General features: G+C 40.1%; 1 protein-coding gene across 1 annotated transcript in view; it reads left to right on the top strand.

Annotated features, from left to right (window-relative positions):
• Positions 1–27,628, top strand: part of VAC14 (VAC14 component of PIKFYVE complex) — a 371,973-nt gene that overhangs the window by 204,260 nt on the left and 140,085 nt on the right. Inside the window, exon 11 of the mRNA XM_053702343.1 lies at positions 21,649–21,793. Within this exon, the coding sequence (XP_053558318.1) occupies positions 21,649–21,793 (145 nt within the window). The remainder of the gene's footprint in view (positions 1–21,648; positions 21,794–27,628) is intronic.

Below are 27,628 nucleotides of genomic sequence, written 5' to 3'. Positions count from 1 at the left end.
CATGCACACACTCTCTTGCACACACATGCTTACACTAATAAACACACATTTACAGTCGCATGCGCACACACACATATACAGTCGCACACACACATGCACACACACACATATACGGTCTCTCACACTGTCATACATATGCACACACATGCTTACACAAATGAACACACATTTACACAGTCATTTCTTCAGTTGTTATAATTCCTTTCTATCCCTTTAAGCCTTCTGGTGTTTGACCCATCTATGTGTTACATAGTGATTGCTTAGAGCAGTTCACAAACTTATTTACAACTAGTACTAATTGGGTTTTGAGTGGTTTATTCTTGGGCTGCCCTTGATTTGCAAAACCTTGCATATTGTGCTAACAAAGTAGCAGTTTTAAATGCTTATAAAACATTTATTCTGTTTGTTTGGTAGATCAGTTTAAATTCAGTGCATGATTACTGATATATACTATGAATACATTCAGAATGTGATGCATAACTCAAATGTTCCAGACAACCACCTTAATGCCACTGCTAGATGTAGTACAAAAATACAGTTAAAGAGGCAGTATACACCAATTTTCATATAACTACATGTAATAGACACTACTATAAAGCATAATATGCACAGATACGGATATAAAAATCCAGTATGAAACTTTTGAAAAACGTATTTAGAAGCTCCCAGTTTAGCACTATTGATGAGGTTAGGCTGGAACACCAGCTAGAGAGGGCAGAGAATGCAGGAAGAGCAGACCCCCCCCCCCCCCCCGCCTTGCATAAGAGAAGACCCATTACACAATCAGGAGCAATACTTCAGTCTACATCTGATACTTTGGGGCTTGGTTGGGAGTCAACACAATGTTATTAAAAAAATAAGCAAAACTGTACATTGTTACAAAAACACTCCCAGATGAGCTGTAAAAATGTATAATCTACAAAACATTTATGCAAAGAAAAATATAGTGTACAATGTCCCTTTAATCTTGCATATTTGCAGGATTTATTTAATAAGTAAAATATATTTTAAATGTTATTTAGTCTTGTGAGTGCTATGGATTAAGATACACTGCCTATCACTTGTATCAATGTAATGTGAGCTAATTTCCTTTCAACACTAGATGGCAGCCTTGTGCTTCTAAAAATTTCACCATTTTCATATAAACTACTATAGGATGTAACACTCAACATTTTCCGAGAGAAACTGGTTTATTCCTTGATACTTACATGGAATCTTTGATAAAAATGTATAATTAAATCACAGTGCCTATTTACTGTTTGGGTGGTAGAGCTACAGAAAAATTCCATGTAAGTAACAATTTGCAAATATATGTTCCTACATAGATAAAAGTCAGTTATATAATTTCATGAGTGGCACCACCATAAGCAATAGTGCTAATACTGGCGTAAAATCACTATTGGTAAAATGTATGTCAGCGGTTATACACCAGGATTTGGCTGCTGCCAACTAATTTTGTAAAAGGATTGTGGGTGCTTTGCACAGTATGTATCTGTGTGTGTATACAATCGTATGCAAAAGTTTAAGCACCCCTGACAATTTCCATGATTTTCATTTATAAATAATTGGGTGTTTGGATTAGCAATTTCATTTTGATCTATCGAATAACTGAAGGACACAGTAATATTTCAGTAGTGAAATGAGGTTTATTGAATTAACAGAAAATGTGCTATATGCATCAAAGCGAAATTAGACAGGTGAATACTTGTAACTACCTAGCACTGATTAATTGGAATACACAATTGGTTTGGTGAGCCCATTAAGCCTTGAACTTCATAGACAGGTGCATCCAATCAAGAAAAGGTATTTAAGGTGGCCAATTGCAAGTTGTTGTTCTCTTTGACTCTTCTCTGAAGAGTGGCAACATGGAGGCCTCAAAACTCCTCTCAAATGACCTGAAAACAAAGATTGTTCAACATTATGGTTTAGGGGAAGGCTATTAAAAGCTATTGCAGAGATTTAAGCTGTTAGTGTCCACTGTGAGGAACATAGTGAGGAAATGGAAGACCACAGGCACAGTTCTTGTTAATGCCATAAGTAAAATATCAGAGAGGCAAAGGATGGTGAGAACGATCAAAAACAGCCCACAGACCACCTCCAAAGACCTACAACATCATCTTGCTGCAGATGGCGTCACTGTGCATCATTCAACAATTCAGCGTATGAGAGAGTGATGCGGAAGAAGCCTTTTCTGCACACACGCCACACACAGAGTCGCTTTAGGTATGCAAACGCACATTTGGACAAACCAGCTTCATGTTGGAAGAAGGTGCTGTGGACTGATGAAAGATGGAGTTATTTTGTCATAACAAGGGGCGTTATGCATGGCGGCAAAAGAACACAGCGTTCCAAGACAAACACTTGCTAGCCACAGTAAAATTTGGTGGATGTTCCATCATGCTGTGGGGCTGTGTGGCCAGTACCGGTACTAAGAATCTTGTTAAAGTTTAGGGTTGCATGGATTCCACTCAATATCAGCAGATACTTGAGAATAATGTTGAGGAATAAGTCACAAAGTTGAAGTTACGCCAGAGCTGGATATTTCAACAAGACAACGACCAAAAACACTGCTCAAAATCTACTCTGGCATTTATGCAGAGGAAAAAGTACAATGTTCTGGAATGACCATCCCAGTCCCCAGACCTGAATATCATTGAAAAAGCGGGCTGTCCATGCTCAGCAACCATCAAACCTAACTGAACTGGAGATTTTTTGCAAGGAGGAATGGTCCAAAATACCTTTATCCAGAATCCAGACACTCATTGCAGGCTATAAGAAGCGTCTAGAGGCTATTATTTTTGCTAAAGGAGGCTCTACTAAATATTGATGCAATATTTCTGTTGGGGTGCCCAAATTTATGCACCTGTCTAATTTCGTTTTGATGCATATTGCACATTTTCTGTTAAATCAATAAACCTCATTTCACTACTGAAATATTACTGTGTCCTTCAGTTATTTGATAGATCAAAATTAAATTGCTGATCCATACACCCAATTATTTATAAATGAAAATTATGGACATTGTCAGGGGTGCCTAAACTTTTGCATACGAAGATATATATATATATATATATATATATATATATATGTGTATGTGTGGTGTGTGTGTGTATATGTGTATATATATATGTGTGTGTATATATAGATATATATGTATGCGTGTGTATATGTGTGTATATATATATATATATATATATGTATATAAAATCCGTTATGGTATAGCAATCTCAATCTATAGGCCGGGGTGCTGCAGCAAATAAAACACAGGAGGTGAAGCTCCGAAACGTCACTAACGAGGATTAAATATCGTCACTATTTGTAAAATTCTGTGCGTGTGTGTATATATATATATGTGTGTGTGTGTGTGTATATGTTCCTTATTGCCATGCACTCACAGCCATACAATTGCTTTACAGCCTAGGTGCTATTCCTCCATAATCAATATTTAATCTTCAGTAATGAGGGCACTCATAGGACTTTAAAAACCTTCTTTTTATTCAACATTCAACAAAATTCCAAATATAATTCATCGATGGATGTTGAATAAAAAGGTAAAGTCCTATGAGTGCCCTCATTACTATAAAGATTGTGTGTGTTTATATATATATATATATATATATATATATACACAAACACACACACCGTCAAAAATGTTCTTTTTTTTTTTTTTTTTTTTTTTTTTTTTAATTTTTATTGAGGTTCAGAAAAAAAAGGCATACAGACTTCTTCAAACCATCAAAAGCAATAAATACAGAACAATGTTAAAATATAAAATATAACATAAAGTACATGCCATACAATCTTTGAGCCTTATAATGTACACATGAGGCCACTTTTGGACCTCATATAGAGCATAGAGAGGGTAAAAGGCTCCTTTGGATGCAGGAGACCACTCATGAGTCTCAACTGGTGAACCTCGATTTTAGTTTAGGACTTTATAGCTGGGTAGTCTGTTGAATAACATCAAGCAGTGGTAATTCAGTGAATAGCATGAATAAGGATGTATAAACAAATTAAATGAAATGTAATATTAATAGTTTAAAGATCTTTTGTGTAAATTGAATTAGGTGGACAAGATAACGTAATACATGGGGAATATTTATAACAAGGTAAAATTAACAGTTTAAGAAGCTTTGTCAGTGTTAATTGTAAGTCAAGACACCCGCCAGCAATCTTTATGCACTAGGTGTTTCAGATATCTACTATGTATGTCTAGCCATAAATAGGAGGGGAGAGGTCAACCACCACGATAATAAGAAGATATTGAACATCTACTGATCACTACAGACTTAATATAAATAGAAACTAAACAGCTATGTGGTATTCCCATAAAATTGTGTCAAAACGTGGTAAGTGGAACAGGAGCTCCTCAGCTCTGAATAAGTGGGGAAGATGCTAATGTATAGGAGTTGGGCCAGGCAGCATGTTAATCTAACATATCCTCAATCATATAGGCTGTAAGCAATATGAATCAGTGCGGGAGGTATGAGCCTATGATCCATTAGAAGTATGGCCAGGCCTGTGCCACTTTTAAGAGTAGTTATACATTATTGGATATAAAGTGTTTCAATCTATATCCCAATGGATTTCATGTGTCCACTATACTGCCACCGGAAGCCTGTTCCTAGCCCTCTAAGAAGTTATCCCTGGCCCTCCAGAGCTTAATACAAATTACCAGACATATCATGTATTAGCCAGGTCAGCTAGAAGGCACATACTATATCTCAAAGTTGGCAAATATGATATTAATAAGCTTTTATCGTAACAGGTCTAGCAGTTTGGGTAATAGTGACATCGCATACCCCAGACAAGCAATATGAGTACATATTAAAGCCCAAACACTCATTATGCTGCCCTGCCTCGGCCGCAGGCAGCGCAGCAGGGTGCCGGGAACCACATGAAGGGATAATGTTAAGAAATAGGGCTTATAGTTAAAGCAGAGATCTCACATAATGCGCAATAACTGCTGCAGTTCTCATATACAAGTAAACAGTTAATTTATTAAGCCCAACATAATGTGCATTGAAGTCTGGGAGACGATGTGTAATAACACCTGCAGGGAAATAAAAACAGTTATAACTTGTCCTTAATAGTAACTATCAAAACACGGCAAGCAAAGTGGGGAGGAAGCTCTGTCTTTTGTGAGGAGGGGTCATATACTTGAAGTATAGGGTATAGATAGGGAAAAACATTGATGTCCAGTAACCGTATAGCAGTCCACAAGCTATCATCGTATAGTTACCCCACTCCAGATCTATCGGGCAGGGATCGGCATCCCGCGCAAGAGAAAAAGTTCAATCCGGTGATCCAGAGAAGGTATAGCAAGAGGGATGTGGTAATGGTAGTGTCCCCCTCACCTCTGTATGGAGTTCCAGGAACTTTGCAGGTCTGTAACGATGGGAGTAGGTACCGTTTTCCAGTGCTCACTACGGAGGTGAAATCCATATACCTCCCTTCTGATTGCTGCATTGAGCTCGCATGGCGTAGTCGCTGCCTTTCAATTGGATTCTGCGATGCCTTAACTGGGGCTTTAACTCCACGATGGCCTGAAGCAATTAGTGTTGCAGGTATAGCTCTAGCAAATTCAATTACAGCATCTGGGCTCACTGCCGTAGATTCACCTTCTGGCAGTGCAGTTGTTCCGCTGCTATCCCCCAATTCCATCACGGGGAGCTTCTCAACCACCCCACTAAGCAGGTGATTAGTGTCCAGGGAGCTATTGACAGCCAGGGAGGCAGGCGGCTGATGCCGGGGCCCCATAGCACCGCCACCCCCATACCCATTGGGTGCATATATAAGTTCCTCGCCCAGCGGTTTGGAGTGAAAAGCCGCGTGTAAGGTTTCAGTGAAAGCCGTTTGGTATGAGTCTAGCAGATCGCTGATTGCCTGTAGAAGTAAATCTGCCATTCCTCCAGCACCTTAAATAGGTGTTGATGGCGGGTGTATATAGTGTAGAAGAGAAGAAAGGGTACTCTCTCACAGCCCTTGATAACGACAGAGATCCGAGGACACTCTGCCGGGGGGTTAGGTAGGAGGCCGCAACCTCATGTAGTCTCCGGTATATAGTAGTTGTAAATAAGATAATACATTTTTGCTGCAATCAGTTGAGCTTTGTCATCTGTATCAGAGTCTGTATTTATTTCTGCTCGATGTAAGGTGTAGAAACAGATATTTGTAAGATTAATCTTTAGGTCTGTCGCAGCTGGCTGAAATGCGACCTGTCATGGCCGCCACCCGGAAGTTCCCCTCAAAAATGTTCTTTGATGATCAAAAAGAGAATATTTCAAAATTATTTTGACAGCACTTTGTTTTATGAAAGATAGATGTTCATGTGCAAAATACACCAACCTTTTTGTAGGAGTTATCACCATAATCCACTGAGCAATAGATACTATCAGTTGTATACTTGAATTCACTTTCTGTTAAATTTACTTTAAAATTAAACATTACATTTTATATAAACCTTTTTTTGTTATGATTATAAAATAAAACTTGTTTAACTGCTTATTCCTTATAAATCTGATTAAAAAATTGATTCCTATGTCTGTTAAAATTATTTTTTATTTCAGATGAGTTTGCACACTTTGAGAAGGGAACAAATACCACATGCTTTTTATCTGACATTTAAAAGTAAATATCTCTGAAGTATTTCTGGGCTGAGATTTAAATAGATTCAGTTTCTGGATGAGGGTTCAAGTCATATCATTTTCTTATTTCATTGAGCCCTATAATCACACAATGAATCATCTAACATTGTCGCACATAATTTCTTTTCACTCCATTTCCTTAATTGTCATGAATTTCAAACCATCTTTCCGATAGTCACTAATCCCTTCTGCGTTAGTCCAGTAACGACACCGAGAAAAGCTGTCTCTAAACTTGCTCCGGCACAGAAAGCTTGCTGGAATATTGTCTCGCATAGCATCTATTAATGTGTCCTGAAGCCTTTATCAGCATAACAATGACCAGTTTAGCATGATAATACAGAGATTAAATGCGGCTCTACTCTTGTGTTTTCCAGTTAAGAATCTAATCAAATTAACCTGTTTGTGGCTGTAATGATTTGCATAAACCCTGTTTCAGTTTTGTATTAAGCAAATATTAAATTATTTTAAAGAAAATGGCAAGGTGGTTTAATTTTGAAAGTAAAATATAAGTTAATGTGATATATTGTGATTAAACATGCTTTCATTACAAATTGTCATAGATAGTTACTTTCTTAACAGTACAATAATGCCATTTTATATATGCTTAGTATATATGATCCATTAAAGGGACACTAAACCCACATTTTTTTCTTTCATGATTCAGATAGAGCATGCAATTTTAAAGGGACAGTCTACACCAGAATTTTTATTGCTTTAAAAGATAGATAATCCCTTTATTAACCATTTCCCAGTTTTGCATAACCAACACAGTTATATTAATATACTTTCGCTCATGTAATTAGCAAGAGTCCATGAGCTAGTGACGTATGGGATATACATTCCTACCAGGAGGGGCAAAGTTTCCCAAACCTCAAAATGCCTATAAATACACCCCTCACCACACCCACAAATCAGTTTTACAAACTTTTCCTCCTATGGAGGTGGTGAAGTAAGTTTGTGCTAGATTCTACGTTGATATGCGCTCCGCAGCAGGTTGGAGCCCGGTTTTCCTCTCAGCGTGCAGTGAATGTCAGAGGGATGTGAAGAGAGTATTGCCTATTTGAATTCAATGATCTCCTTCTAAGGGGTCTATTTCATAGGTTCTCTGTTATCGGTCGTAGAGATTCATCTCTTACCTCCCTTTTCAGATCGACGATATACTCTTATGTATACCATTACCTCTACTGATTCTCGTTTCAGTACTGGTTTGGCTTTCTACTACATGTAGATGAGTGTCCTGGGGTAAGTAAGTCTTATTTTCTGTGACACTCTAAGCTATGGTTGGGCACTTTTATATAAAGTTCTAAATATATGTGTTCAAACATTTATTTGCCTTGATTCAGGATGTTCAACGTTCCTTATATCAGACAGTCAGTTTCATATTTGGGATAATGCATATGAATAAATCAATTTTTTTCTTACCTTAAAATTTGACTTTTTCCCTGTGGGCTGTTAGGTTCGCGGGGGCTGAAAATGCTTCATTTTATTGCGTCATTCTTGGCGCTGACTTTTTTGGCGCAAAATTTTTTTCTTTGTTTCCGGCGTCATACGTGTCGCCGGAAGTTGCGTCATTTTTGACTTTTTTTGCGCCAAAAGTGTCGGCGTTCCGGATGTGGCGTCATTTTTGGCGACAAAAGCATTTAGGCGCCAAATAATGTGGGCGTCTCTTTTGGCACTAAAAAATATGGGCGTCACTATTGTCTCCACATTTTTTAAGTCTCATTGTTTATTGCTTCTGGTTGCTAGAAGCTTGTTCACTGGCATTTTTTCCCATTCCTGAAACTGTCATTTAAGGAATTTGATCAATTTTGCTTTATATGTTATTTTTTCTATTACATATTGCAAGATGTCCCAGATTGACCCTGAGTCAGAAGATACTTCTGGAAAATCGCTGCCTAGTGCTGGGTCTACCAAAGTTAAGTGTATTTGCTGTAAACTTGTGGTATCTGTTCCTCCAGCTGTTGTTTGTAATGAATGTCATGACAAACTTGTTAATGCAGATAATATTTCCTTTAGTAATGTTACATTACCTGTTGTTGTTCCTTCAACATCTAATACTCAGTGTTCCTGTTAACATAAGAGATTTTGTTTCTAAATCCATTAAGAAGGCTATGTCTGTTATTCCTCCTTCTAGTAAACGTAAAAGGTCTTTTAAAACTTCTCATATTTCAGATGAATTTTTAAATGAACATCATCGTTCTGATAATGATTCCTCTGGTTCAGAGGATTCTGTTTCAGAGGTTGATGCTGATAAATCTTCATATTTATTCAAAATGGAATTTATTCGTTCTTTACTTAAAGAAGTCTTAATTGCATTAGAAATAGAGGATTCTGGTCCTCTTGATACTAAATCTAAACGTTTAAATAAGGTTTTTAAATCTCCTGTAGTTATTCCAGAAGTTTTTCCTGTCCCTGATGCTATTTCTGAAGTAATCTCCAGGGAATGGAATAATTTGGGTAATTCTTTTACTCCTTCTAAACGTTTTAAGCAATTATATCCTGTGCCATCTGACAGATTAGAGTTTTGGGACAAAATCCCTAAGGTTGATGGGGCTATCTCTACTCTTGCTAAACGTACTACTATTCCTACGGCAGATAGTACTTCCTTTAAGGATCCTTTAGATAGGAAAATTGAATCCTTTCTAAGAAAAGCTTACTTATGTTCAGGTAATCTTCTTAGACCTGCTATATCTTTAGCGGATGTTGCTGCAGCTTCAACTTTTTGGTTAGAAGCTTTAGCGCAACAAGTAACAGATCATAATTCTCATAGCATTGTTAATCTTCTTCAACATGCTAATAACTTTATTTGATATCATTAGGGTTGATGTCAGGTATATATCTCTAGCCATTTTAGCTAGAAGAGCTTTATGGCTTAAAACTTGGAATGCGGATATGTCTTCTAAGTCAACTTTGCTTTCCCTTTCTTTCCAGGGTAATAAATTATTTGGTTCACAGTTGGATTCTATTATCTCAACTGTTACTGGAGGGAAAGGAACTTTTTTACCACAGGATAAAAAATCTAAAGGTAAATTTAGGTCTAATAATCGTTTTCGTTCCTTTCGTCACAATAAGGAACAAAAGCCTGATCCTTCACCCACAGGAGCGGTATCAGTTTGGAAACCATCTCCAGTCTGGAATAAATCCAAGCCTTTTAGAAAACCAAAGCCAGCTCCAAAGTCCACATGAAGGTGCGGCCCTCATTCCAGCCCAGCTGGTAGGGGGCAGATTACGATTTTTCAAAGAAATTTGGATCAATTCAATTCACAATCTTTGGATTCAGAACATTGTTTCAGAAGGGTACAGAATTGGCTTCAAGATAAGGCCTCCTGCAAAAAGATTTTTTCTTTCCCGTGTCTCAGTAAATCCAGCGAAGGCTCAAGCATTTCTGAAATGTGTTTCAGATCTAGAGTTGGCTGGAGTAATTATGCCAGTTCCAGTTCTGGAACAGGGACTGGGGTTTTATTCAAATCTCTTCATTGTACCAAAGAAGGAGAATTCCTTCAGACCAGTTCTGGATTTAAAAATATTGAATCGTTATGTAAGGATACCAACATTCAAAATGGTAACTATAAGGACTATCCTGCCTTTTGTTCAGCAAGGGCATTATATGTCCACAATAGATTTACAGGATGCATATCTGCATATTCCGATTCATCCAGATCACTTTCAGTTTCTGAGTTTCTCTTTCCTAGACAAGCATTACCAGTTTGTGGCTCTGCCGTTTGGCCTAGCAACAGCTCCAAGGATTTTTACAAAGGTTCTCGGTGCCCTTCTGTCTGTAATCAGAGAACAGGGTATTGTGGTATTTCCTTATTTGGACGATATCTTGGTACTTGCTCAGTCTTCACATTTAGCAGAATCTCATACGAATCGACTTGTATTGTTTCTTCGAGATCATGGTTGGTGGATCAATTTACCGAAAAGTTCATTGATTCCTCAGACAAGGGTAACCTTTTTAGGTTTCCAGATAGATTCTGTGTCCATGACTCTGTCTCTGACAGACAAGAGACGTCTAAAATTGATTTCAGCTTGTCGAAACCTTCAGTCTCAATTATTCCCTTCGGTAGCCTTATGCATGGAAATTCTAGGTCTTATGAATGCTGCATCGGACGCGATCCCCTTTGCTCGTTTTCACATGCGACCTCTTCAGCTCTGTATGCTGAACCAGTGGTGCAGGGATTACACAAAGATATCTCAAATGATATCTTTAAAACCGATTGTACGACACTCTCTGACGTGGTGGACAGATCACCATCGTTTAGTTCAGGGGGCTTCTTTTGTTCTTCCAACCTGGACTGTAATTTCAACAGATGCAAGTCTGACAGGTTGGGGAGCTGTTTGGGGGTCTTTGACAGCACAAGGGGTTTGGGAATCTCAGGAGGTGAGATTACCAATCAATATTTTGGAACTCCGTGCAATTTTCAGAGCTCTTCAGTCATGGCCTCTTCTAAAGAGAGAATCGTTCATTTGTTTTCAGACAGACAATGTCACAACTATGGCATATATCAATCATCAAGGAGGGACTCACAGTCCTCTGGCTATGAAAGAAGTATCTCGAATACTGGTATGGGCGGAATCCAGCTCCTGTCTAATTTCTGCGGTTCATATCCCAGGTATAGACAATTGGGAAGCGGATTATCTCAGTCGCCAAACGTTACATCCGGGCGAATGGTCTCTTCACCCAGAGGTATTTCTTCAAATTGTTCAAATGTGGGGACTTCCAGAAATAGATCTGATGGCTTCTCATCTAAACAAGAAACTTCCCAGGTATCTGTCCAGATCCAGGGATCCTCAGGCGGAAGCAGTGGATGCATTGTCACTTCCTTGGAAGTATCATCCTGCCTATATCTTTCCGCCTCTAGTTCTTCTTCCAAGAGTAATCTCCAAGATTCTGAAGGAATGCTCGTTTGTTCTGCTGGTGGCTCCAGCATGGCCTCACAGGTTTTGGTATGCAGATCTTGTCCGGATGGCCTCTTGCCAACCGTGGACTCTTCCGTTGAGACCAGACCTTTTGTCACAAGGTCCTTTTTTCCATCAGGATCTCAAATCCTTAAATTTGAAGGTATGGAGATTGAACGCTTGATTCTTAGTCAAAGAGGTTTCTCTGACTCTGTGATTAATACTATGTTACAGGCTCGTAAATCTGTATCCAGGAAGATATATTATCGAGTTTGGAAGACTTACATTTCTTGGTGTCTTTCTCATCATTTTTCCTGGCATTCTTTTAGAATTCCGAGAATTTTACAGTTTCTTCAGGATGGTTTGGATAAAGGTTTGTCTGCAAGTTCCTTGAAAGGACAAATCTCTGCTCTTTCTGTTCTTTTTCACAGAAAGATTGCTAATCTTACTGATATTCATTGTTTTGTACAAGCTTTGGTTCGTATAAAACCTGTTATTAAATCAATTTCTCCTCCTTGGAGTTTGAATTTGGTTCTGGGGGCTCTTCAAGCTCCTCCATTTGAACCTATGAATTCACTGGACATTAAATTACTTTCTTGGAAAGTTTTGTTTCTTTTGGCCATCTCTTCTGCTAGAAGAGTTTCTGAATTATCTGCTCTTTCTTGTGAGTCTCCTTTTCTGATTTTTCATCAGGATAAGGCGGTGTTGCGAACTTCTTTTAAATTTTTACCTAAGGTTGTGAATTCTAACAACATTAGTAGAGAAATTGTGGTTCCTTCATTATGTCCTAATCCTAAGAATTCTAAGGAGAGATCATTGCATTCTTTGGATGTAGTTAGAGCTTTGAAATATTATGTTGAAGCTACTAAGAATTTCTGAAAGACTTCTAGTCTATTTGTTATCTTTTCCGGTTCTAGGAAAGGTCAGAAGGCCTCTGCCATTTCTTTGGCATCTTGGTTGAAATCTTTAATTCATCATGCTTATGTTGAGTCGGGTAAAACTCTGCCTCAAAGGATTACAGCTCATTCTACTAGGTCAGTTTCTACTTCCTGGGCGTTTAGGAATGAAGCTTCGATTGATCAGATTTGCAAAGCAGCAACTTGGTCTTCTTTGCATACTTTTACTAAATTCTACCATTTTTATGTGTTTTCTTCTTCTGAAGCAGTTTTTGGTAGAAAAGTACTTCAGGCAGCTGTTTCAGTTTGATTCTTCTGCTTATAATTTCAGTTTTTTTCATTATAAGATTTAAACTTTATTTTGGGTGTGGATTATTTTCAGCGGAATTGGCTGTCTTTATTTTATCCCTCCCTCTCTAGTGACTCTTGCGTGGAAGATCCACATCTTGGGTAGTCATTATCCCATACGTCACTAGCTCATGGACTCTTGCTAATTACATGAAAGAAAACATAATTTATGTAAGAACTTACCTGATAAATTAATTTCTTTCATATTAGCAAGAGTCCATGAGGCCCACCCTTTTTGTGGTGGTTATGATTTTTTTGTATAAAGCACAATTATTCCAATTCCTTATTTTTTATGCTTTCACACTTTTTTCTTATCACCCCACTTCTTGGCTATTTGTTAAACTGATTTGTGGGTGTGGTGAGGGGTGTATTTATAGGCATTTTGAGGTTTGGGAAACTTTGCCCCTCCTGGTAGGAATGTATATCCCATACGTCACTAGCTCATGGACTCTTGCTAATATGAAAGAAATGAATTTATCAGGTAAGTTCTTACATAAATTATGTTTTTTACCTCTGTGATTATCTTGTATCTAAGCCTCTGCAAACTGCCCCTTTATTTCAGTTCTTTTGACAGACTTGCAGTTTAGCCAATCAGTGCTGGCTCCCAGATAACTTCACGTGCATGAGCACAGTGTTATCTATATGAAACACATGAACTAACACCCTCTAGTGTTGAAAAACGGTTAAAATGCATTCTGAAAAGAGGTTGCCTTCAAGGTCTAAGAAATTAGCATATGAACCTCCTAGTTTAAGCTTTCAACTAAGAATACCAAAATAACAAAGCAAAATTGGTGATAAAAGTAAATTGGAAAATTGTTTAAAATTGCATGCCCTATCTGAGTCATTTTATTTTGGACTAGATTGTCCCTTTAAGCAACTTTCTAATTTACTCTCTTCTTTTTTATGACACGATGATCCGTGGACTCATCATGTCAAAAAAGAAATACATTTATCAGGTAAGCATACATTTTCTTATAATTTTTTCTTCGTTCTTTTGCTATCTTTATTTAAAAAGCAGGAATGTGATGCATAGGAGCCGGACCATTTTTGGTTGAGAACCTGGGTTATGCTTGCTTATTGGTGGTTAAATATTAGCCTCCAAAAGCAAGCGCTATCCATGGCGCTGAACCTAAAATGGGCTGGCTGCTAAGATTTACATTCCTGCTTTTAAAATAAAGATAGCAAGAGAATGAAGAAAAATTGATAATAGGAGTAAATTAGAAAGTTGCTTAAAATTTCATGATCTATCTGAATCATGAAAGAAAAAAATTGGGTTCAGTGCTGCATACAAAATAAATGGGTTAAACTTGTCATTATGTTAGCAATATTTGCATTGTTTTGCAGTGCGTAAACACAGCCCTTGTAAAGCCTCTTTCTCCAACATTGGTGTGTCCGGTCCACGGCATCATCCATAACTTGTGGGAATATCTCTTCCCCAACAGGAAATGGCAAAGAGTACAGCAAAAGCTGTCCATATAGTCCCTCCTAGGCTCCGCCCACCCCAGTCATTCTCTTTGCCGTTGCACAGCAACATCTCCACGGAGATGGTGAAGAGTATGTGGTGTTTAGTTGTAGTTTTTTATTCTACTATCAAGAGTTTGTTATTTTAAAATAGTGCTGGTATGTACTATTTACTCTGAAACAGAAAAAGATGAAGAGTTCTGTTTGCGAGAGGAATATGATTTTAGCAGCAGTAACTAAAATCGTTTGCTGTTTCCACATAGGACTGTTGAGATGAAATAACTTAAGTTGGGGGAAACAGTTAGCAGACTTTTCTGCTTAAGGTATGACTAGACATTTTTCTAACAAGACTGTGTAATGCTGGAAGGCTGTCATTTCCCCTCATGGGGACCGGTAAGCCATTTTCTTAGTCTCAAACAGAATAAAGGGCTTTATATGGGCTATAAAACTGATAGACACTTTTATGGGCAAGATCGATTGCTTTATTTGGGCATTTTATAAAGCTTGATGTTGATATTCACACTTATAAACTTTGGGGAACGTTTTTTTAACGTCAGGCACTGGTTTAGACACCTTTTCAGTCAGGAAGGGCCTTCACTGTAGTAGGCTGAGCCTCATTTTCGCGCCATTACTGCGCAGTTACTTTTGAGAGCAGGACATGCAGCTGCATGTGTGTGGGTCTGAAAGTTGTTGAAAAGGTCCCTAGAAGGCTTCATTTGGTATCGTATACCCCCTGGGTTTGGTAAAGTCGCAGCAAAGGCTGTAGCTGGGACTGTAGAGGGGTTAAAACTGTAACCGGCTCCGGTTTCTTCATTTTAAGGGTTAAAGGTCTCAAATTTGGGGTGCAATGCTTTGAATGCTTTAAGACACTGTGGTGAAAATTTGGTTACATTTGAACAATTCCTTCATAGTTTTTCACATATTCAGTAATAAAGTGTGCACTGTTTAAAATTTAAAGAGACAGTAACGGTCTTGTTTAAAAACGGTTTTTGTACTTTATTGACAAGTTTAAGCCTGTTTAACATGTCTGTGCCTTCAGATAAACTATGTTCTGTATGTATGGAAGCCAATGTGTCTCCCCCTTCAATATTGTGTGATAATTGTGCCATAGCGTCCAAACAAAGTAAGGACAGTACTGCCACAGATAGTAAAGTTGCCCAAGATGATTCATCAGATGAAGGGAGTAGACATAGTTCTACATCATCTCCTTCTGTGTCTACACCAGTTTTGCCCACGCAGGAGACCCCTAGTACTTCTAGCGCACCAATGCTTATTACTATGCAACAATTGACGGCAGTAATGGATAACTCCATAGCAAATATTTTATCCAAGATGCCTGCATATCAGAGAAAGCGCGATTGCTCTGTTTTAAACACTGTAGAGCAGGAGGGCGCTGATGATAATTGCTCTGTCATACCCTCACACCAATCTGAAGGGGCCATGAGGGAGGTTTTGTCAGATGGGGAAATTTCAGATTCAGGTAGAATTTCTCAACAGGCAGAACCTGATGTTGTGACATTTAAATTTAAATTAGAGCATCTCCGCGCACTGCTTAAGGAGGTGTTATCTACTCTGGATGATTGTGACAACCTGGTCATTCCAGAAAAATTGTGCAAGATGGACAAGTTCCTAGAGTTTCCGGTGCACCCCGACGCTTTTCCTATACCCAAGCGGGTGGCGGACATAGTGAATAAGGAGTGGGAGAAGCCCGGCATACCTTTTGTTCCCCCTCCTATATTTAAGAAATTATTTCCTATGGTCGACCCCAGAAAGGACTTATGGCAGACAGTCCCTAAGGTCGAGGGGGCAGTTTCTACACTAGCCAAGCGCACTACTATTCCTATCGAGGATAATTGTGCTTTCAAAGATCCTATGGATAAAAAATTGGAGGGTTTGCTTAAAAAGATTTTTGTACAGCAAGGTTACCTCCTGCAACCTATTTCGTGCATTATTCCTGTCACTACAGCAGCGTGGTTCTGGTTCGAGGAACTAGAAAAGTCGCTCAGTAGAGAGACTCCGTATGAGGAGGTTATGGACAGAGTTCACGCACTTAAGTTAGCTAATTCCTTTATTTTAGATGCCGCTTTGCAGTTAGCTAGATTAGCAGCGAAAAATTCTGGGTTTGCAATTGTGGCGCGCAGAGCGCTCTGGCTAAAGTCTTGGTCAGCAGATGTATCTTCCAAGACAAAATTGCTTAATATCCCTTTCAAGGGTAAAACTCTTTTTTTGCCAGAATTGAAAGAGATTATCTCAGACATCACTGGGGGTAAGGGCCACGCCCTCCCACAAGATAGGCCTTTCAAAGCCAAGAATAAGTCTAATTTTCATTCCTTTCGCAATTTCAGGAACGGACCGGCCTCCAACTCTGCAGCCTCTAGACAAGAGGGTAATGCTTCACAAACCAAACCAGCTTGGAAACCGATGCAAGGCTGGAACAAGGGTAAGCAGGCCAAGAAACCTGCTGCTGCTAACAAAACAGCATGAAGGAGTAGCCCCCGATCCGGGACCGGATCTAGTAAGGGGCAGACTCTCTCTCTTTGCTCAGGCTTGGGCAAGAGATGTTCAGGACCCCTGGGCACTAGAAATAGTTTCTCAGGGTTATCTTCTGGAATTCAAGGAACTACCCCCAAGGGGAAGGTTCCACATGTCTCACTTATCTTCAAACCAAATAAAGAGACAGGCATTCTTACATTGTGTAGAAGACCTGTTAAAAATGGGAGTGATACACCCAGTTCCAACCGTGGAACAAGGAATGGGGTTTTACTCAAATCTGTTTGTGGTTCCCAAAAAAGAGGGAACCTTCAGACCAATTCTGGATTTAAAGATCCTAAACAAGTTTCTCAATGGACATAGTTCCTTTTGCGCGAATTCATCTAAGACCATTACAACTGTGCATGCTGAAACAGTGGAATGGGGACTATACAGACTTGTCTCCAGTGATTCAAGTAGATCAGAAGACCAGAGACTCACTCCGTTGGTGGCTAACCCAGGACCACCTGTCCCAGGGAATGAGTTTCCGCAGACCAGAGTGGGTCATCGTCACAACCGACGCCAGTCTAGTGGGCTGGGGCGCGGTCTGGAACTCCCTGAAAGCTCAGGGGCTATGGTCTCGGGAAGAGTCTCTTCTCCCGATAAACATTCTGGAACTGAGAGCGATATTCAATGCTCTCAGGGCTTGGCCTCAACTAGCAAAGGCCAGATTCATAAGATTCCAATCAGACAACATGACGACTGTTGCTTACATCAATCATCAGGGGGGAACAAGGAGTTACCTGGCGATGAGAGAAGTGACCAAAATCATAAAATGGGCGGAGGATCACTCCTGCCACCTATCTGCGATCCACATCCCAGGAGTGGAAAACTGGGAGGCGGATTATCTGAGTCGTCAGACATTCCATCCGGGGGAGTGGGAACTCCACCCGGAGATCTTTGCCCAGTTGACTCAATTATGGGGCATTCCAGACATGGATCTAATGGCGTCTCGTCAGAACTTCAAAGTTCCTTGCTACGGGTCCAGATCCAGGGATCCCAAGGCGACTCTAGTGGATGCATTAGTAGCGCCTTGGACCTTCAACCTAGCTTATGTGTTTCCACCGTTTCCTCTCATTCCCAGGCTGGTAGCCAGGATCAAACAGGAGAGGGCCTCTGTGATCTTGATAGCTCCTGCGTGGCCACGCAGGACTTGGTATGCAGACCTGGTGAATATGTCATCGGCTCCACCATGGAAGCTACCTTTGAGACAGGATCTTCTAGTACAAGGTCCATTCGAACATCCAAATCTAGTTTCCCTTCAGCTAACGGCTTGGAAATTGAACGCTTGATTTTATCTAAGCGTGGGTTTTCGGATTCTGTAATAGATACTCTGATACAAGCCAGAAAACCTGTAATTAGGAAGATTTACCATAAAATATGGAAAAGATATATCTGTTGGTGTGAATCCAAGGGATTCTCATGGAGTAAGATCAAAATTCCTAGGATCCTTTCTTTTCTCCAAGAAGGTTTGTATAAGGGATTATCAGCGAGTTCTCTAAAGGGACAGATTTCTGCTTCATCTGTCTTATTACACAAACGACTGGCAGCTGTGCCTGATGTTCAAGCTTTTGTTCAGGCTTTGGTCAGGATCAAGCCTGTTTACAGACCTTTGACTCCTCCCTGGAGTCTGAATTTAGTTCTTTCAGTTCTTCAAGGGGTTTCGTTTGAACCTCTACATTCCATAGATATCAAGATGTTATCTTGGAAAGTTCTGTTTTTGGTTGCTATTTCTTCTGCTAGAAGAGTTTCTGAGTTATCTGCTCTGCAGTGTAATCCGCCCTATCTGGTGTTCCATTCAGATAAGGTTGTTTTGCGTACTAAACCTGGTTTCCTTCCAAAGGTTGTTTCCAACAAGAATATTAACCAGGAAATAGTTGTGCCTTCTTTGTGTCCGAAGCCAGTTTCAAAGAAGGAACGTTTGTTACACAATCTAGATGTAGTTCGTGCTTTAAAGTTCTATTTAGAAGCAACAAAGGATTTCAGACAAACGTCTTCTCTGTTTGTCGTTTATTCTGGCAAGAGGAGAGGTCAAAAAGCTACTGCTACCTCTTTCCTTTTGGCTGAAAAGCATCATCCGATTGGCTTACGAGACTGCCGGACGGCAGCCTCCTGAATGCATCACAGCTCACTCTACTAGGGCTGTGGCTTCCACATGGGCCTTCAAGAACGAGGCTTCTGTTGATCAGATATGTAAGGCAGCGACTTGGTCTTCCCTGCACACTTTTGCCAAATTCTACAAATTTTATACTTTTGCTTCTTCAGAGGCTATTTTTGGGAGAAAGGTTTTGCAAGCCGTGGTGCCTTCCGTTTAGGCAACCTGATTGGCTCCCTCCCTTCATCCGTGTCCTAGAGCTTTGGTATTGGTTCCCACAAGTTATGGATGACGCCGTGGACCGGACACACCAATGTTGGAGAAAACAGAATTTATGCTTACCTGATAAATTACTTTCTCCAACGGTGTGTCCGGTCCACGGCCCGCCCTGGTTTTTAATCAGGTTTGATGAATTTATTTCTTTAACTACAGTCACCACGGCACCCTATAGTTTCTCCTGTTTTTTCTCCTGTCCGTCGGTTGAATGACTGGGGTGGGCGGAGCCTAGGAGGGACTATATGGACAGCTTTTGCTGTACTCTTTGCCATTTCCTGTTGGGGAAGAGATATTCCCACAAGTTATGGATGACGCCGTGGACCAGACACACCGTTGGAGAAAGTAATTTATCAGGTAAGCATAAATTCTGTTTTTATATATTTTTTTATCTTTTACCAGCAATATGAAGGTACATATATAAATGAGCTCCTGCAATCTCTTTAGAATGTTGCAGTGTCAGTATTCTTAAAGGGACATTTTTCTTTGCATAAATGTTTTGTAGATGATCCATTTAAATAGTTCATCTGGGAGTGTATTTGTAAAAATGTATAGTTTTGCTTATTTTTAAATAACGTTGTGCTGATTTTCTCACTACTAACCAAGCTGTATACTGATGTATACAGACTCCTGCTTTCTCTTTTTTGTGTAATGGGTCTTTTCATATGCAAGGGAGGGGGGGTGTCACTTGCTGAACCCATTTCAGTGGTGTCCCATACTAACCTTTATCAACAGTACTAAATGGAGCTTCTAAGTAAGTTTTTAAAAGTTTTTTTTTAGGTCAGTATCAGTGCATATTCTTCTTTATAGCAGTGTCTTACGTGGAGTTATATGAAAATTGGTATATACTGTCCCTTTAAAGAGACGGTAAAGTCAAAATTAAACTTAAATGAATTGGATAGAGCGTGAAATTTTAAATAACTTTCCAATTTACTTATATTCTAAATGAGCTCCCGCAATCACTGTAGAATGCTGCAGGGTCAGTATTCTTAACACCTTCACTACCTAGAATTTCAGAAAAAAATCGAGTTCAAAATACCAACACATTTTTTTCTATCACTCCATTTAAACAGAAATAGAGCCTTGTTTTTTTATTTACCTATCAAAACTATATACTTTTTTAATAGACTACCCAAGGTATTGATCTAAGCCCATTTTGGTATATTTCATACCACAGGTTTGCTGCCATATTGGAAAATTTTACTTTTTCTCACTAAAATGATTTACATGCCACTTGTGCAATCATGATACAAATGGTTGTAAAAGCTTCTGTGGGTTCCCCTTTGTTCTGAAATACAGACATGCATAGCTTTACCATTGCTTTTTCTTAATTATACAGCCGCTAATTGCAGCTGTGCACCTCCCACCAAACTAATCCCTACCAAAGCCTTCCAAAACAGCTCTCTGCCCTCCCCCACCTCCAAAAACTGGTCATCGCCATCTTAGGTATTGGTAGACAGTCTGCCAATCACAGCATGCACCAGAGCATTGGGCGTAGGTACTGTGTCATGTAGTACCTACATCCAATTGGCTTAAGTAGTTAAAGAATAATCTTAGGTGAGCTCAGGAGCGTACACACATCTTTAGTCATCTGGAAGCAGTCTTTGCAACATTGTTTATAGCAAAGTTATACATCATTGCAAACACTGCTGCCATAGACCGTTATAGACACATGCACGCTACTTTCAGCCTACTTAGGTTTAGTCTTCAACAGAGGATACCAAAGAACAAAGCAAATTAGATAATAGATGTATATTGGAAAATTGTTTACAATTGTATGCTCTATCTGAATCATGAATGCTTAAAAAGACAGAAATACCCAAAAATTTAATTCATGATTCAGATAGAACATACCATTTTAAACAACTTTCAAATTTGCTTTTATTATCAAATTTGATTCATTCTCATGTTATCCTTTGCTTAAGGAACATAATTGCACTACTTGCAGCAAACTGAACACAGCTAGTTAGCCAATCACAAGACACAAATGTATGTAGGCACCAATCAGCAGCTAGTTCCCACTAGTGTAGTATATGTGCATATTCATATTTAACAATTGATACCAAGAGAACAACGCACATTTGAAAAAAGAAGTGATTTTAAAAGAGTCTTAAAATGACATGTTCTGATTTTTACAAGTTTCATTTTGACTTTCCTGACCCTTTAATTTTGTCTTTACTGTCCCTTTAATCATTCCAGATACACTTTTACCTCTCTGAGGAAGTGGAAAAGCACATTATTTCAGTCTAAAATTACAGGAAAACTAGACCAAATAAATAATGAAAGCTTATTACAAAGTTTCTTTACTACTCATAATTATATGTTATATGGAGAATAGAAATTTCAGTTTCCATTTAAACGTATTCTGTATTGCAAGTGCTTTGTGTTGTATTTGAGGTACACATGTTTGTTTGTGCACTTGTTTTGTTTCACCGTGAACCTCTGCTGTTAATATCCTGCCTGTCATGGGGGTCTCATATGTTCTTATGTCCTCCTGTAGCTCCCAGTCTGGCCCAGTCACATTGAACTTGGATGGGATTGTACAGGTGTTAGACCGGTACCTCCACGAACCTACCACTGGCATGATGACTCGAATCTGTGTGCTGAAGTGGCTCTATCATCTTTACATCAAGACACCAAGAAAGGTGACCATAGACTGTCATTCTTTGTTCAAGTTCACCAGGGTCATTTAATGTATGTCTGTTGTTGTACTAGTCTGCTGCAGAGAGGGGAATGATTAAAATGACATAGTCGTTTCCACAAAGTAAACTATAGTATATGTTGTCTATAGATTGTGAACTAGAGGGTTATATATACAGCCTGTGGTATAAATAGCCATCGGGGTCTTTTCTATGACTTAAAGGGACAGTCTACTTTTTTTATTGTTTAAAAAGATAGATAATGCCTTTTTCTTCTGTTAAGTGTGATCAGTCCACGGGTCATCATTACTTCTGGGATATTAACTGCTCCCCTACAGGAAGTGCAAGAGGATTCACCCAGCAGAGCTGCATATAGCTCCTCCCCTCTACGTCACTCCCAGTCATTCTCTTGCACCCAGCAACTAGATAGGTCGTGTGAGAGGACTATGGTGATTATACTTAGTTTTATATCTTCAATCAAAAGTTTGTTATTTTAAAATAGCACCGGAGTGTGTTATTACCTCTCTGGCAGAGTTTGAGGAAGAATCTACCAGAGTTTTGCTATGATTTTAGCCGGAGTAGTTAAGATCATATTGCTGTTCTCGGCCATCTGAGGAGTGAGGTAAACTTCAGATCAGGGGACAGCGGGCAGATGAATCTGCATAGAGGTATGTAGCAGTTTTTATTTTCTGACAATGGAATTGATGAGAAAATCCTGCCATACCGATATAATGTCATGTATGTATACTTTACACTTCAGTATTCTGGGAGAATGGTACTTCACTAGAATTACACTGTAAGAAAGACATAAAGCTGTTTAATAACTAGAGATTATGTTTAACGTTTTTGCTGGAATGTAAAATCGTTTTCATTTGCTGAGGTACTGAGTGAATAAATGTTTGGGCACCATTTTTCCACTTGGCAGTTGCTTAAATCTGTTTTTTCTGTCAGTTTCTGTTCTCCCTCACTGCTGTGTGTGTGGGGGAGGGGCGCTTTTACTATGCATCAAATATTTCAGTCAGCAACTCATTGTATTCCCTGCATGATCTGGTTCATCTCTACAGAGCTCAGGGGTCTTCAAAACTTATTTTGAGGGAGGTAATTTCTCTCAGCAGAGCTGTGAGAATTATAGTTTGACTGAAATAAAAACTTTTATTCTGTAATTTGTTTCCTGCTTTCAGAAATTGTTATCTTTGCTAATGGGATTAAACCTTTGCTAAAGTTGTGTTGTTTACAAGGATTGAGGCTATAACTGTTTCAATTTATTAATTTTTAACTGTCATAGATCTTCTGTGCTTCTTAAAGGCACAGTACGTTTTAATATTATTCTATTTGAATTGTATTTCCAAGTTGCAAGTTTATTTGCTAGTGTGTTAAACATGTCTGATTCAGAAGATGATACCTGTGTCATTTGTTGCAATGCCAAAGTGGAGCCCAATAGAAATTTATGTACTAACTGTATTGATGCTACTTTAAATAAAAATCAATCTGTACAAATTGAACAAATTTCACCAAACAACGAGGGGAGAGTTATGCCGACTAACTCGCCTCACGTGTCAGTACCTACATCTCCCGCTCAGAGGGAGGTGCGTGATATTGTAGCGCCGAGTACAGCTGGGCGGCCATTACAAATCACATTACAGGATATGGCTACTGTTATGACTGAAGTTTTGGCTAAATTACCAGAACTAAAAGGTAAGCGTGATCACTCTGGGGTGAGAACAGAGTGCGCTGATAATATTAGGGCCATGTCAGACACTGCGTCACAGGTGGCAGAACATGAGGACGGAGAACTTCATTCTGTGGGTGACGGTTCTGATCCAAACAGACTGGATTCAGATATTTCAAATTTTAAATTTAAACTGGAAAACCTCCGTGTATTACTAGGGGAGGTGTTAGCGGCTCTGAATGATTGTAACACAGTTGCAATACCAGAGAAAATGTGTAGGTTGGATAAATATTTTGCGGTACCGACGAGTACTGAGGTTTTTCCTATACCTAAGAGACTTACTGAAATTGTTACTAAGGAGTGGGATAGACCCGGTGTGCCGTTCTCACCCCCTCCGATATTTAGAAAAATGTTTCCAATAGACGCCACCACAAGGGACTTATGGCAAACGGTCCCTAAGGTGGAGGGAGCAGTTTCTACCTTAGCTAAGCGTACCACTATCCCGGTGGAGGATAGCTGTGCTTTTTCAGATCCAATGGATAAAAAGTTAGAGGGTTACCTTAAGAAAATGTTTGTTCAACAAGGTTTTATATTGCAACCCCTTGCATGCATTGCGCCGATCACGGCTGCAGCGGCATTCTGGATTGAGTCTCTGGAAGAGAACATTGGTTCAGCTACTCTGGACGACATTACGGACAGGCTTAGAGTCCTTAAACTAGCTAATTCATTCATTTCGGAGGCCGTAGTACATCTTACTAAACTTACGGCGAAGAATTCAGGATTCGCCATTCAGGCACGCAGGGCGCTGTGGCTAAAATCCTGGTCAGCTGATGTTACTTCTAAGTCTAAATTGCTTAATATACCTTTCAAAGGGCAGACCTTATTCGGGCCCGGGTTGAAAGAGATTATCGCTGACATTACAGGAGGTAAAGGCCATGCCCTGCCTCAGGACAAAGCCAAGACTAGACAGTCTAGTTTTCGTTCCTTTCGTAATTTCAAAGCAGGAGCAGCATCAACTTCCTCTGCACCAAAACAGGAAGGAGCTGTTGCTCGCTACAGACAAGGCTGGAAACCTAACCAGTCCTGGAACAAGGGCAAGCAGACTAGGAAACCTGCTGCTGCCCCCAAAACAGCATGAATTGAGGGCCCCCGATCCGGGATCGGATCTAGTGGGGGGCAGACTTTCTCTCTTCGCCCAGGCTTGGGCAAGAGATGTTCAGGATCCCTGGGCGCTAGAGATAATATCTCAGGGATACCTTCTGGACTTCAAATACTCTCCTCCAAGAGAGAGATTTCATCTGTCAAGATTGTCAACAATCCAGACAAAGAAAGAGGCTTTTCTACGCTGCGTACAAGAGCTCTTGTTAATGGGAGTAATCCATCCAGTTCCACGATCGGAACAGGGACAGGGGTTTTACTCAAATCTGTTTGTGGTTCCCAAAAAAGAGGGAACTTTCAGACCAATCCTGGACTTAAAGATCCTAAACAAATTCACAAAGATCATTACCGGTACCTAAGGTTTGCCTTCCTAGACAGGCATTACCAGTTTGTGGCTCTTCCATTCGGATTGGCTACAGCGCCAAGAATCTTCACAAAGGTTCTGGGTGCTCTTCTGGCGGTACTAAGACCGCGGGGAATCTCGGTAGCTCCATACCTAGACGACATTCTGATACAAGCTTCAAGCTTTCAAACTGCCAAATCTCATACAGAGTTAGTGCTGGCATTTCTAAGGTCACATGGATGGAAGGTGAACGAAAAGAAAAGTTCACTCGTTCCACTCACAAGAGTTCCCTTCCTGGGGACTCTTATAGATTCTGTAGAAATGAAGATTTACCTGACAGAGGACAGGCTATCAAGACTTCAAAGTGCTTGCCGCACTCTTCATTCCATTCAACACCCGTCAGTGGCTCAATGTATGGAGGTAATCGGCTTAATGGTAGCGGCAATGGACATAGTACCCTTTGCACGCTTACACCTCAGACCACTGCAACTGTGCATGCTAGGTCAGTGAAATGGGGATTACTCAGACTTATCCCCTTCTCTGAATCTGGATCAAGAGACCAGAAATTCTCTTCTATGGTGGCTTTCTCGGCCACACCTGTCCAGGGGGATGCCATTCAGCAGACCAGACTGGACAATTGTAACAACAGACGCCAGCCTTCTAGGTTGGGGTGCCGTCTGGAATTCCCTGAAGGCTCAGGGACTATGGAGTCAGGAGGAGAGTCTCCTGCCAATAACCATTCTGGAATTGAGAGCAGTTCTCAATGCCCTCCTGGCTTGGCCCCAGTGGACAACTCGGGGGTTCATCAGGTTTAAGTCGGACAACATCACGACTGTAGCTTACATCAACCATCAGGGAGGGACAAGAAGCTCCCTAGCTATGATGGAAGTATCAAAGATAATTCGCTGGGCAGAGTCTCACTCTTGCCACCTGTCAGCAATCCACATCCCGGGAGTGGAGAACTGGGAGGCGGATTTCTTAAGTCGTCAGACTTTTCATCCGGGGGAGTGGGAACTTCATCCGGAGGTCTTTGCCCAAATACTTCGACGTTGGGGCAAACCAGAGATAGATCTCATGGCGTCTCGACAGAACGCCAAGCTTCCTCGTTACGGGTCCAGATCCAGGGATCCAGGAGCAGTCCTGATAGATGCTCTGACAGCACCTTGGGACTTCAGGATGGCTTACGTGTTTCCACCCTTCCCGTTGCTTCCTCGATTGATAGCCAGAATCAAACAAGAGAGAGCATCAGTGATTCTAATAGCACCTGCGTGGCCACGCAGGACTTGGTATGCAGACCTGGTGGACATGTCATCCTGTCCGCCTTGGTCTCTACCTCTGAAACAGGACCTTCTGATACAGGGTCCCTTCAAACATCAAAATCTAACTTCTCTGAAGCTGACTGTTTGGAAATTGAACGCTTAATTTTATCAAGACGTGGGTTTTCTGAGTCAGTTATTAGTACCTTAATACAGACTAGGAAACCTGTTACCAGAAAGATTTACCATAAGATATGGCGTAAATACCTACATTGGTGTGAATCCAAAGGTTACTCTTGGAGTAAGGTTAGGATTCCTAGGATATTGTCTTTTCTACAAGAAGGTTTAGAAAAGGGTTTATCTGCTAGTTCATTAAAGGGACAGATCTCAGCTCTGTCCATTCTGTTACACAAACGTCTGTCAGAAGTTCCTGACGTCCAGGCTTTTTGTCAGGCTTTGGCCAGGATTAAGCCTGTGTTTAAAACTGTTGCTCCACCATGGAGTTTAAACCTTGTTCTTAATGTTTTACAGGGCGTTCCGTTTGAACCCCTTCATTCCATTGATATAAAGTTGTTATCTTGGAAAGTTCTATTTTTAATGGCTATTTCCTCGGCTCGAAGAGTCTCTGAATTATCAGCCTTACATTGTGATTCTCCTTATTTGATTTTTCATTCGGATAAGGTAGTCCTGCGTACTAAACCTGGGTTCTTACCTAAGGTAGTTACTAACAGGAATATCAATCAAGAGATTGTTGTTCCTTCTTTATGCCCAAATCCTTCTTCAAAGAAGGAACGTCTACTGCACAACCTGGATGTAGTCCGGGCTCTAAAATTTTACTTGCAGGCAACTAAGGAATTCCGACAAACGTCTTCTCTGTTTGTCATTTACTCTGGGCAGAGGAGAGGTCAAAAAGCTTCCGCTACCTCTCTTTCTTTTTGGCTTCGTAGCATAATTCGTTTAGCTTATGAGACTGCTGGACAGCAGCCCCCTGAAAGAATTACAGCTCATTCTACTAGAGCTGTGGCTTCCACTTGGGCCTTCAAGAATGAGGCCTCTGTTGAACAGATTTGCAAGGCTGCAACTTGGTCTTCGCTTCATACTTTTTCCAAATTTTACAAATTTGACACCTTTGCTTCATCGGAGGCTATTTTTGGGAGAAAGGTTCTTCAGGCAGTGGTTCCTTCTGTATAAAGAGTCTGCCTATCCCTCCCGTCATCCGTGTACTTTTGCTTTGGTATTGGTATCCCAGAAGTAATGATGACCCGTGGACTGATCACACTTAACAGAAGAAAACATAATTTATGCTTACCTGATAAATTCCTTTCTTCTGTAGTGTGATCAGTCCACGGCCCGCCCTGTTTTTAAGGCAGGTAAATATTTTTTAATTTATACTCCAGTCACCACTTCACCCTTGG

Source organism: Bombina bombina, chromosome 1 (genome assembly GCF_027579735.1).
Source record: "Bombina bombina isolate aBomBom1 chromosome 1, aBomBom1.pri, whole genome shotgun sequence".
NCBI classification, from domain to species: domain Eukaryota; kingdom Metazoa; phylum Chordata; class Amphibia; order Anura; family Bombinatoridae; genus Bombina; species Bombina bombina.
The sequence above is the reverse complement of the archived record's forward strand: the minus strand, read 5'-3'. Positions and strand labels throughout refer to the sequence as shown.